General features: G+C 37.1%; 1 protein-coding gene across 4 annotated transcripts in view; it reads left to right on the forward strand.

Annotated features, from left to right (window-relative positions):
• Window positions 1-13,402, forward strand: part of LOC129733353 (nicotinate phosphoribosyltransferase) — a 63,930-nt gene that overhangs the window by 13,856 nt on the left and 36,672 nt on the right. For all 4 annotated transcript variants that reach the window (XM_055695167.1, XM_055695168.1, XM_055695169.1 and 1 more), the window contains exons 2-5: window positions 11,641-11,811; window positions 11,871-11,997; window positions 12,062-12,145; window positions 12,249-12,376. In XM_055695167.1, the coding sequence (XP_055551142.1) occupies window positions 11,641-11,811; window positions 11,871-11,997; window positions 12,062-12,145; window positions 12,249-12,376 (510 nt within the window). The remainder of the gene's footprint in view (window positions 1-11,640; window positions 11,812-11,870; window positions 11,998-12,061; window positions 12,146-12,248; window positions 12,377-13,402) is intronic.

Raw genomic sequence — 13,402 nt, forward strand, 5'->3', positions numbered from 1 at the left:
TCCAGCCATCTCTGAGAAACATGAGTGAGATTAAACAGTCTTCAGAACACGTTTCTTTTCATAACTTTTGAACCACAAGTTCAATCTTCATAAAATTCAAAAGTTAAGGGTTTTTAAGGTAGCCCGTTCATTTGAAATTAATTTTGTTCAAATCGGTTGTGTAGTTTTTAAGATAATGATGTTTCGTGATTTTTACATTTTGATACATAACCTCTAAACTATAAATACGATTACAATAAAATTCAATAGGGTCTTATGAGACAACAAGACCTTTCATTTGCAATTAATTTCATGAAAATCGGTCCAGCCATCTCTGAGCAAAGTGAGTGAGAAAAAAAATGCACATACACACACACACATACAGAAAATGCTCAGCTCGTCGAGCTGAGTCGAGTGATATATGCCATTCGGCCCTTTGGAGCACTTTTATACTTTCGGTTTTGCAAGTGATTGCTATACCTTTCTAGGAGAAAGGCAAAACGAGTCAATCTATATAGTTAATCGAACCAGCTATTTGCAACTTGTACTTCCACCTTCAACTGTAGGTACTCTTCCGTCCTCATTTTGTAGATTTTTTGCCGACAAAAAAGTAGTTATGATCATTGGTTACTATCCCGATCATAAAAGTTTACCGTAAAAAAAATATCTTGCTGATCGAACTCTGCAACTTGTCTATCAGAATTCAAAATCTGGTAGATTTTCTGTCAGAGCAGGTGTGCCTCAAGGTTCAGTCTTGGGTCCAGTCCTGTACAACATTTTTGCTACGATAAGCTCTCTTTATAGCCAATAAGTTAGCAATTTAGTTAGCTGTAAGTTTACTTCCCTTTTTTGACAAGTAGGTTTAAATCCCTACGAATGATAAGTCCTAATTGCGAAAGCAAACAAATCCTAACAATCAAAATTACAAATTTTCTAACAGTGTTGAGAAGTCACCATTTGTGATTGGACACACATACTCATTATTTACTAATATTTATCATAAATACCCAAACTACTAACAACCCCCCTTATTTAAAAAAAAATAAAGCTTGACGAAATTTGGAAAATAAGCGACGGGAACTGATCTTGCGTTCAACTATGCAATCAAGGACTTTTTAGTACAGTTCATGTCGTGTCAACTAAATTTGTTCTCTGTTCGAGTATGAAGCGTGTTTCTGTGACATTGGCTTTGCTGCATTTCAGAGGCGTGGTTAAGGAAAGCGATCCCAAACTTTATTTATTTTCGAACTGCTGAATCGATCACCACTGAATCTTGTACATTAGAGCTCTATAGTAGCTTGTGCTGCATGATTTCAATTTTCATCCATCTCATTAGAGTGCGCAAGGATCATTGACTCTGTTCTTTTTAAACATCCAGTTGGGATCACCGTGCCGATTCGTATACAAGGATACTCATACAAGAGGTGTATTTCTGTGATATTGATATTGCTGTTGAGCAATTACTAGCAACATAGGAAAATTTTATTATTTTTTCAATTGTCATTTTTGATTTGGCTGGAACTTCGCTCAGATGTTCCTATAGGCTAAACATATCATTCTGTGGTATTATTTTTTTTTGAGTCACGACTAACTTTTGAAAAGGGCTTTTGTAAAATTGGTGAATGGTAATGGATGATCAAAAATATTTTAAAAGCCAGAACGGTTTTGGCTAAGGTATAGATAATATTTATTTCTTCAAAAAAACGAAAAAAAAATGACTGCAAATACGCCTCAATTGAAGTCGTGTCGCATTCCAAATGTAATTTTCAAGCTGTACGGAAAATGTTGACTGTTTACACTTGCTTAAAACATATTTTTGTAATTTTAAACCTAAAGGACCACCTCGGAGAAAATGAGGCAATCGTTTCAATGAAATATCACACATCAATAACGTCCTACGACGATATAATAAATAATTTTATGCTATTGACTTTAATATCTCAATCGAACTAAATAATGGTTCATTATGTATAATAAGTTAGCCATCACGATAAAATTTTAAATTTCTACAATTTTTTATTTTTTCCCCTTTTTCGACTAAAATTTGCCTTGCCCAATACGTTCTCAATTTTTGGAAAAAGAAGGTCAATTGCGTGAAATCAATGAGAATGTTTTTCATGAGTGTCATCTCCATAGCTGCCATCAGGGAGAATAATTAAACTGGTAAATAAAGGTTTTGCTTAAAATGGAGATGAGATTCTAGCTTTCCAACCATTCCTTTGAATTTTGATGCTCCTAGCAAAGATAACTTTTTCAGAGATTTAAATAAGTTTTCCCGTAAGCAACGAACGTAGAGGCGACGAACCCGGCGAGAAATTACTCTGCGGCGTTTTGATGCACTTCTACATTTACTGAGGGCCTCAAAACTCTTAGGAACGACCAGAGGAGTGCCTAGAACACAAAGCTGACCAAAATAAGAAAAAAGTTTTTTAAGCTTTTTGGTGCCGCTATATTTTTTCTGCAGCTTGAATAAATGCTTTAAGAAATGCAATCATTCGATTCAGTTTTAACTATATTTACATATGCTGAGTGTGCTGTAAACATTGACAAATTTTCAAGCTTCTTTCTTGGGAATCGAATCATTAACAACTTGTGCCAGGCGTCAAAAAATGACATTTGATCAATATTTTGCAGTAAATGAATTTTCTATGTTCAATTCCAGTGAACCGGTTGATAGAAATTCCGGAACTAAAAATTATAACTACTCTTAGGAACTTCTCGAAATTAGTGGTTTTTATGTACTTTCAAGCGTTTTCAATATTGAAAAAGATATCAAATTCCGTGGAATCCTATCATATAAACTTCGGGGGAATGAAAGTTCATATCATCACGAACATATTCTTGTTAATATCTCATCCGGAAACGTCCGGATTGACATTTGCGACCCGTTTGAAAAATGCTATTTTTAACAAATTTTGACGTTAAGAGCTTACGCGTAAATGGGAAATAGAAAAAAATAAAATACCTGGGTCTCTGCCTCATGCTCCAAACAGAGCTGAAAAACAAAGATTAAATGAAATCAAATTTATTTTCGCTACACAAATATTACCTAAAATATTGCTAAATAGGAGCGAAAATAAGTTTGGCCAGGTTTCACTCGAGTTACTCCTCTGTGGAACGGTTAAAAGCTATAATTTTTTATTTTTCCGGTTAAAGCTTAGAATTTTTTTCCGCTTCTGTCGACGAGTGTTATCAATTACCTATTGTCAATTGAAAACGACCGTGCATACTCTACTGATTTTGATGATGTTAATGGACAATTTGCTGTTGCTAAGCCAAAACGTGTTAAAATCTGCTAAAACCATGAATTGGTATTAAACTGAATAAATGCTGTTATTCCCTTCCAGCTGGTCTTGAGATACGATGCTGGCCTAACAAGCCAGTCGTCGCAGGTTCGAGTCCCGGTTCGGGTGAGAATGTTAGTTTCAGCAGGATCGTTGCGCTAGCCCTGCAATTGTCCTGTACACTAAAACTGTTGACTGCGATGTCTATGTAAAATAAACAGAAGGTCGAGTTTCAATACGGAATGTAGCACCAAGGCTTTGCTTTGCTTCAAATGCTGTTATTATTTCATTTGAAAATATAATAAATTACAATTACTGGCTACAAGATAATTTTACTGCAACCTTGCAGTTGACTTGCAAATTTCCCGCCCGGTTGTTACCCAGCGTTTTGCCACTGATTGTCATGAATATCTCATTAATTGCAAACAAATCCTCCATTTAAAATAAATTCACTTTCCAAGCTCGATAATTTTCTAAGTACAAAGTCGAATTATTTCAAAACCAAACATTACAGACGAAAACCGACTTTCCGAAGTAAAAAAATTTCATGAGAGTGTCGAAATAGATTTTTTTATGCTAAATGCCTTGCATTAAAATAATAAAATTTATAAAATGTCTGAGCTTTTTTTAAAAATCGACTTTCTGGGAATTTTTTAGTTGGGGCCAATGGAATGTCTGAAAAAATATAGTCCTTTGAGTTTCGTTTAGCGGTAGGGCTAAAAGTTTCGTGTTCTCACCTTTGGATGCAAAATTTCAGCTCAATTGGATTGGGTAGTGATCAAAGGTTTATTTTTTGACCGATGAAAAAAAACAGCATCGATTTTTTTTAAAAACATTTTTTAAGATAGTACCAGATTTCGATGTTAAAGCATTTTGAGAACATTTTGCATAAAGCAATCGGCTTCGACAATTTCTTGAGTGAAACCACTGGCCGAAGTACGATCGAACGAAAATTGGCATTGCAATTTTTTATTTGAGAAAACGAAATTTCTGCGCCCTACCGCCAAACGAAATTCGAAGCTCATTTTGTTCCTATACATTCCTTTGGCACCCTTATCGATCGGCAGCATCTTGAAGAGTCGGTTGTATGTGCAAGTTTATGCAAGTGTTAGCTTTGTAATTTACCTATTCAATGTTTCAGAGGGTTAGGGTCTTTAGAAAACATTAGAAAATCTAGAATGTGTTCATTAGTAAGGAAAAAATATTTTTCCTCATAAAACAATAAGTAACTCATCGGAAAACAGTATAAAACGATATGCGCTTTAGCGGATATTTTTTAAATTTTTAATTGGGAGAGCAAAAACAGCTTTTTCCTCTATGCTTCAAGTTGGATTCGATTCTCTTGGTTTTAAATTGGAAATGCTCTATAGTGTCTTTTATCTCTGCTTTTTTATACTGATTTTATAATTGTTGAATTGTCATCACCGATCTTAGCTTTATCGGTTTATCAACATGTTTCATATTTTAGCGTAATGTTCTGTTATGCAAATATTTATTTTAATTTCTTTAAAAATCTCACATTATGTTTTGAAAAAAACTGTTGAACGATTTATGCAAGACAATCAGAAAAAGCCTGGTCACTTTTTTCAAGTTTTTAAGTCAGTTTTTGGTCACTTTTTTCGAGCTTTGAAGTCACTTTTTGGTCACTTTTTTCGAAATTTTGGTTACTAAAGTCACTTGTTCTGACCAGTTTGACCACTTTCAACCCTGTTATTACGCATATGCCGATAGCTCCTTTGAAGATAGTCGCTGTTTTGATCTAACTACTTTCGATCTTTTTTAATTTGTTTTTTTTTTTCGTGTAGTTTTACTTAACATTAACAAAGCAGAATAAAATGTTGTGGAAAAAAGCATTCAAACTTTGAATACAAACGGTATTTTCTATAATATCCATTATGGAACTGATACGCGATTACTTTTTAGATGGGACAAACTGACTTAACATTTTTTGCAAATTTTACAGAACAAACTATATTATTTTTCACATTATTTTGAAAAGCAGTAATGACTCTAACCGATGATGGTCATAACTTAAAATCGACAAAAATGCAGGTGGGACTGATATGTGTTCCACTGCAGTGTAGTACTCATATGTGGAAAACTCATTTATACTACTTCAATTGAAAACAAGTGGTCCTGCTTAAGGGGTAATTTCACCAAAAAATTTTTTTGCCATTTTTTTATTGGCCCAAATCATGCTAACTACCGTAAAATCAAAATCTACATCGCCCAGGTACAGATCTAAACTCAAAGTTCGTTTAAATCAATTTTTACCGAACAACTTTTATGCTCCAATATCACATTTTTCGTTTAATTAGGCGATGCTCGGCTTACAAAGTTTCCTATGATCAATATCGTTTTTCAAATTTAAAGTATAGAAGTCGCTTCATCAAGTTTCGACCGTTACAGCACGTGTTTACTCACAATTTCCCTTTGTTTAGTCGATCAGCCGTTCTTGTTGTGTACGTTCTCTGCTTGAGTTTTTTGATACTTTTTAACGGTGAGTCACAATCAAAAGTACTTAAATATGAGTGACAAGGTGTGTATGACCACAAAGGCAGTAAAAGAAGAAGTACCAGAACAACCCGGAGTAAAATTAGTAACCGATACCCGCCTAACCGCCATGCGTTCAAAGGCGATTCGGAGTACGTTAGTACCTCGGCGAAAAAATTTGAAACTTTTGATTTAAACCGTGGTCGCGATTTTGATAGGGATTTCGGCTACTGTTTCATACATTTTCGGTGCTTTTACTGCCCTTTTTGAATTAGGAGTGTGTGAAAAATGTAATAGTGATGTGCGGTTTTTACAGTCGAGCAGGTTTCAAGATTCTTGTGTCTTGTTCGAACTGCGGCGATGCCGATATTTTTAACTGTCCTCTAATACATAATCATGCTCTTGGGCTAACCGTTGGACCGAACATGTACGTGTTTTGCGTGGGGTCGGACGCCAACCGCGTCAAAGTCGCTGAGCATCGCATGCCCGGTATCGTGAAAAAGTAGGCGCAGCCTTACATCAAACAAAAAAAAAAAGAAGAGGCAAATAAGGCCCAGGAAGGACAACTTTACGGCGTAGGGATAGCTGACTGATGGTAAAAAAATTATTATGGGCTTTATTATCGCAATTCTTAAGATTTAAAGCATTTTGAAACTTTAAACGCGTTTTTCCATATTTTCAAAATCGGCGAGCAGTAGAACTGAAAAAGTTTACATCCGATTGACTTGAAGTTTTAACTGTAGCTTCTTCATTAGATTATCTAGTACACACGATCTTAGCGATTGATAACCAACAACTAAAGTTATAAACAATTGAAGCTGATTTTTTTTGTCGAGAAAGAATTTTTTCTTCCAAACCGTTACCATTTTGCGAAGAAAAATTTCAGAAATATAATCATGTGTACTTCACTAGCGACACTTATGTAAATAATGAAAAAAAAATTGTTTCGGTAATAGGTGGAGTTGGGTACGACTTTTACTGCTCGCTGCGGAACAACTTTAAAAAAACGGTTCGCGGCAATCGCTGCACAGCCGCCATTTTGTAACAAAAATACCAATAAAAAAAAATTTCTACTCTGCAAGAGTTGCTTACTCCAATGATATATTATTGAAATACCTTACATCTCAAATGTCATTTGAAAAAAATCATGGAAAAAGCCTTGTTTTTTGAGCATTTGGTGGATATTACCCCTTTAAAAGAGCTTTCCGCAAAACCTGTGACACGCCTGCATGTCGACGCTGCTATGGGAGGCAGCGATTTATTTGAAATCGCCGCCTGCTGCGGCTCTGCTTGCTACTCCTACTGCTTGGTTAATCCAGCTCCCAGTATATCATCCACTTACAACAGTGATCTGATATATCACGTATATCATTAGCTGCTACTAAGTTAGGACCGTTCTTCCCGCCATACATAAGTAAAATGATTGGTTCGAGCAGACCTGGCAGTTATATAGCCCATTACTATGTAACTAGGTATAATATAAATACTAGGTAAAGGGTGATTTTTTAAGAATTTGGTTTTTCTTTAAAAAAACGCATACAAATTACAAAACTGTATGAAATCTTTATTTGAGCCGATAAATTGGTTTATGCCATTTACTTTTTAAAGATAATTTCATTGAAATGTTGGCCACGGCTACGTTTTAAATAGTCCATACGAAAAGTCCATTTTGGGTCACTTTTTCGAGCATTTCGGCTGGTATCTCGCGAATAACGCGTGTAACGTTGTCTTCCAAGGATGGAATTGTTGTTGGCTCATCCGCATAGACGAGAGACTTAACGTAGCCCCACAAAAAAATAATCTAGCGGTGTTAAACCGCATGATCTAGGCGGCCAATTCACCGGTCCATTTCGTGAGATGAATTGCTCACCGAACTCATTCCGCAATATGTCCATTGATTCGCGCGATGTGTGGCACGTTGCTCCGTCTTGCTGAAACCTCATGTCAACAAGACCCAGCTCTTCCCTTTCCGGCAAAAAAAATCAGAAATCATCGCGCGATAGCGAGCGCCATTGACCGTAACGTTGCGATTTTGATCATCTTTGAAGAAGTACGGACCAATGATGCATCCAGCGTGTAAACCGCACCAAACCGTGCATTTTTCTGGGTGCATTGGCGATTCTTGTATTGCCTCTGGTTGCTCTTCGATTCACATGCGGCAATTTTGCTTATTAACATACCCATTTAACCAGAAATGAGCTTCGTCACTGAACACAATTTTTCGGTAAAAAAGTGGATTTTCGGCAAGTTGTTCTAAGGCCCATTCACCGAAAATTCGACGCTGCGGCAAGTCGTTCGACTTCAATTCTTGTACGAGCTGTATTTTGTAAGGCTTTACACCAAGATCCTTTCGTAAAATCTTCCAAGTAGTCAAATAACACAAGCCCAATTGCTACGAACGGCCTCGAATTGACATTTCACGGTCTTCCACTACACTGGCTGATACGGCAGCAATATTTTCTTCTGTACGCACTCTATGTATACGTGTTGGTGGGTTTATGTCCAACAGAGTAAAACTGGTTTGAAATTTCGTCACAATAGCTTGAATAGCTTGCTCAGTAGGTCGATTATGACGATCAGGAAAGGGTCGTAATGCGCGAAAAACATTTTTCACAGAGGACGAATTTTGGTAAAAAATTCGATTCTTTGTAAGCGTTGTTCAGGCGTAAGTCTGTTCATGGTGAAATGGCAAACCAAACTAAGTACATTAGACTTTGACAGCTGTCAGAATTCCCGCGTGAACTGTCAAATCTGAATACACAAAAAACCAAATAGCAGAAAAATAACCCTTTATAATAAAAATACGCCAACATTTAATCGACCAATTTTGATTTGAATGAAACTTTGCACATGTATTTGACTTATCAAACTGAGCATTTTTCACAAATAAAGAGATTTTTCAGATCCATGAGCTATTTCCTAAAAGGGCGTATACATTTTGGCATAGGTTTTATTCGAAGCATTGTAGTTAAGAAACCGGGTTCTGAAACTGAGGAATTCATGAATATTTGAAAAAAATCTTACAACTATTGGTCCAAAGTTCATAAAATTTCTTCTACAGGCCATTTCAATGATTTTGGGTGTTAAAGTGATATGTCCTCAAAATGGTCTTTCCGGAACAGATTCCATCGGAGCTTCTAGTGGCCATAGAAACTATTTCCAGAACCGAGATGATATCTAGAGACCGTAAAACTACCTCTGCGCCATTTTGGATTCCGAAATGGCAACTTCCGGTATTTGGAAAAGAATCAAAATTGACCAAATACTATCAGAATCGAGACGATGTCCGAAGACCTGAGAATGACCACAGAGGCTATTTTTAATTCCATAATGGCGACTTCCGGTTTGTGGAAGAGAGCCAAAATTGGCCGAATTCCATCGAATATGGTTGCCTAGAGATCTGGAAACGATCTTAGCGGCCATTTTGAATATCAAAATGGCGACTTCCGGTTTCATTTCATCTTGAGTGGTGTTCGACCATTTTTTTCCAGAAAGGGTCGTTTCCAGGTCTCTGGACATCATCTCGATTCCGAAAGTATTCATATAAGGTGGTATTTGGTCAATTTTTGCTGTTTCCCAGAAACCGAAAGTCACCATCCCGAAGTTCAAAACAGCATCTGCGGTTGATTTCCGGTCTTTGGACAGCATCCCGATTTCGGAAAAACCCATATTTGGTATGGTATTTTATTATTTTTGGTTCATTTCTAAATACCGGAAGTTGCCACTTTTGAATTCAAAATGGCCTCTGGGGTCGTTTTCAAGTCTCTGAATTTCATTGTGCATTCGAAACTACTCATATGATTTAGTATTTGGTCGATTTTAGCTGTTTTCACAGAACCGGAAGTCGCCATTTTAAAGTTCAAAATGACGTCGGGAGTTGATTTCGGGTCTCTCGGCCTAATCCCGATTCCAGAAATACCCATATCCGATGATATTCGGCCAATTTTGATTCATTCCCAGAAAGTGGAAATCGCCATTTTGATATTCGAAATGGTCGTTCACGGATCTCTGGACATCATCCCGATTCCGAAAATACTCATATGAGGTATATATCATACCATTAATATTATCAGAAATTCATAAAAACCCTGAGTTTCAGAGCATATCTCCAAAAAAACGGATTTACGGGAATGAGATAAGTTGCTGAATCTTTTAGTACTAAAACTATTGAAATCGGATGATAATTGTCAAAGTTTCAAGAGTTTCAATCTGTGGGTACCCGGATACCCCGTCGGGCATGTTAGGGTGTTTTTTTTTGTCGAGCACTTAATGCTGAACAAAAAGATCCAAAAATACGTTCGATGCAATTTTATCGTGGACATCTTTCGGTACTATCGTTGCCAATCAATTGAACTACGATAGAGTGCTCGTTATACCTCTACATCTTTACTAGGGTAAAGATATGAAGTAGGGAAAAACCAGCTTGAGCAGAATCCACAGTTGTTCCTCCTCAAACATTCATGAAAACCCTCGCATCTTTTCATATAGATGTTCTGCTAATTCAGACCTGCATTCTTACTAAAGCTATTTTCGCATCGCATGCAGACCATGTGAGCGTGATCATGGCGCCGCAACCCTAGATATTAATTCTGAACCAATAAAAGTGAATGGTACATACTAAATAAATTCAACAAAATAATCTCTTAAGGGCGACACACCGGATCATAAATGGGCCAAAGTAGATAGCAATGCAGGTGTTATCAACATTGTATGCAGAAATGTGCATGTCGTTTATTGTTTCTTGATCCCTGCTGTCAAAACGTGCACATCATATAAAATACACTGGTCGTATCGTGCTCATCATTTATTTAATATTTCACGTCAAAGTTATCCCAGAAATTCACTTATTGTAAAATATTGCAAATCTTGCATGTGTAACAGTACTATGCGATACGATTAGATTAGAATCGCGGCTCCTGTTGCCAATCATGAACGAAACGAAACCAAAGCACTAAAAATATCAGAAAGCGGAAAAGCAACTGTGTTTACAAACAAAACGTACGAGATAAGCATTGATCTAAAACTTTGTTGCCAGGGCGAGATTGCGTGCACAGTTTCTGCGTTGATTTATACTTATGGGGCTTCTTGATGATAGGCAATTCTACATAAATTCAAAGATCTCTCTGGTTTTCTGTGATGGGGTGTATTTATTCAAGTATTGAATAGAAAAACTTTCTAGGAATGAGATGCAGGGTAATAATGATGCTTCTAAAAAAAGGTACACTGGGAAACAAAAGTCCTTTGAACAAACATTTTAGATGACAAACAAGGCAACTTTGAATTTTTTGTGGAAACTTAAAGTTATAACGCAAATTTTGGTATCAATTTCAGGATGGAGTAATAAGAGCCAAATTTTTTTGAAGGTTAAGATTAAGAGAATTTCGTACGTTCGCATAAATTTGAAAAACAAAGATCACCTCTAGTTTAAACAATTTTTCACTTATTTCAGCGCATTGATTTTTCTTGATGGGTAAATAGGTTAATGATTAAATTATCCGTTCACCCTTCTGTTATTCTTATTTAAAACATTTTTTACTATTTTTTGACGTTTGTCACGCACGACTATAATTACTCTTACCAGTGTACTTCATACGTTGTACGTGTTGACAGCGCGGTGCAAGATGCAGCGTAGACTGGATGCAAATTTCCGCATACTGTCTTGATAACACCTGCGCTGCTATCTTCTTTGACCTATTTACAGTCCGGTATTACTCACTAAGAGATGAAGTGTAACAGAAGGAGGATAATAGGAGATATTAGTATTAAATTACTCTTTAAGTTTGCAACGCAATCTCGTCTACCAAAAATCACTCCATAAAAAATAAATGCTTGAATTTTGATAAAAAAATAAAATTTTTACGTATTTTGAATTTTATTCTTGCAGATTTGTACCAAATCACCATGGCTTACGCATATTGGAAGTCGGGTAAAATGGACGACCATGCCGTGTTTGATCTGTTCTTCCGTACCAACCCGTTCCAGGGCGAATTCACGATCTTTGCCGGTTTGGAGGAGTGTCTCAAGTTCATGGAAAATTTTCACTACTCCGAAACAGGTAAGACGGTAAAATTCACACTTTTTACGACAACCTGATTGACTATCTGTTTTCCGCAGACATTGAATACTTGAAGCATGCTTTGCCACAAGGTATTGAGGAAGAATTCTTCGAATACTTAAGCGAGCTGACGGCGAAGGACGTAACGTTGTACGCTATTGCGGAGGGTTCGGTAGCATTTCCTAGGTTTGCAATTTTCTCTCTTGGCGGTCGTTCTATTAAAATAACTTTCTATTTTCTTCCCCATCAGAATCCCTCTCATCAAAGTGGCTGGGCCACTGATTATAGTGCAATTGCTGGAAACAACTCTGCTGACCTTGGTGAACTACGCGAGGCAGGTTTCAAGTGCAATCTGATTCAATCAAAAAGTTTTGTTTACAAATAGTATGGCTCACCTCGAACCTTCGATTCCGTTTTTTTTTTTTCACAAATTACAGCCTGATGGCTACGAACGCGGCACGGTATCGCATGGTGGCTGGGCGGCACATCAATCTGCTCGAGTTTGGCCTTCGTCGGGCTCAAGGGCCTGACGGAGGCCTTTCGGCTTCGAAGTACTGCTACATTGGTGAGTCGGCACTACGCTTATGCATGTTTTCTATACATACGGTTAGCAAACCGGCAGAAATTCTTATGGGTTACCAACATAATATACCAAACAAATAGATTCGGAGCGATTCATTCATTCGTGTTAGAAATAATAGTATTGATAGCTCTGCAGCTATTGATGGTAGAAACAATCGAAAATTTGTCAGCGGATTCAAGATAAACAACAGAATTCGGTGAATCACGCGATGTGAATCAACGTAACGGATGTCGGAGTGCAGCTAAATGTGTCAGATATCCCAATATGCCATCTTGTCCGTGCCAATTCGGAGCGCGCGCGGGTGGAAATTCAGAACTGCACTCACGCGAAAGCATCAAAACTGTCAGTGCTGGCAAATAACCTTGGCAATAAATTGTACACCTTTCGTGTTTTTGGGCGCAAGTTTTGTAACCATTCAACAAATCGATGTATGCCCCAGTACGACCAGTGTTGTCAGAGCAATCTTGTTCCGAACTATTCAACTGATATGGATTTACAGCAAGTTACAAGTCAAGGAAAGATATTTTGGCACCACTTTCCGAATTCACGTTCGTGTCGAGTCGAGAAAATAACAAATCGAACATGATTTTCCTTCTTAGGAGCAGCAGCAGCAGTTGCCCTCCTGAAATTCCCTTGACAGTGACGTTGTTTAACGGAAAACGTATCGCGAAAGCTCAACGGGAACAATGTATGAGCGACAGAAATACCTCATGGGTTGTTTGAGGTTGCCAAGGGTTGAACCGTGTTTTGTCTGTCTGTTTTGGCTGTAAGTCATTGCCAATGACGCAAGTTTTTTCCATCAAATTACACATGCAATTGAAATTGAAAAATCTAAATCGGTAACATTTGAATGATTTTAATCATGGTTTTTGCATATGAGCTTCTAAAAATTGTGTACAGTTAAAGTGTTCAGCACCTGATTGTACGAGCAATTTCTTTAATCGCAGTTATTATCTCCTGAGTCAGCTACGATCGATCCAATTACTACTCTGCTATTTAACGCATCCG

Source organism: Wyeomyia smithii, chromosome 3 (genome assembly GCF_029784165.1).
Source record: "Wyeomyia smithii strain HCP4-BCI-WySm-NY-G18 chromosome 3, ASM2978416v1, whole genome shotgun sequence".
Lineage (NCBI taxonomy): Eukaryota > Metazoa > Arthropoda > Insecta > Diptera > Culicidae > Wyeomyia > Wyeomyia smithii.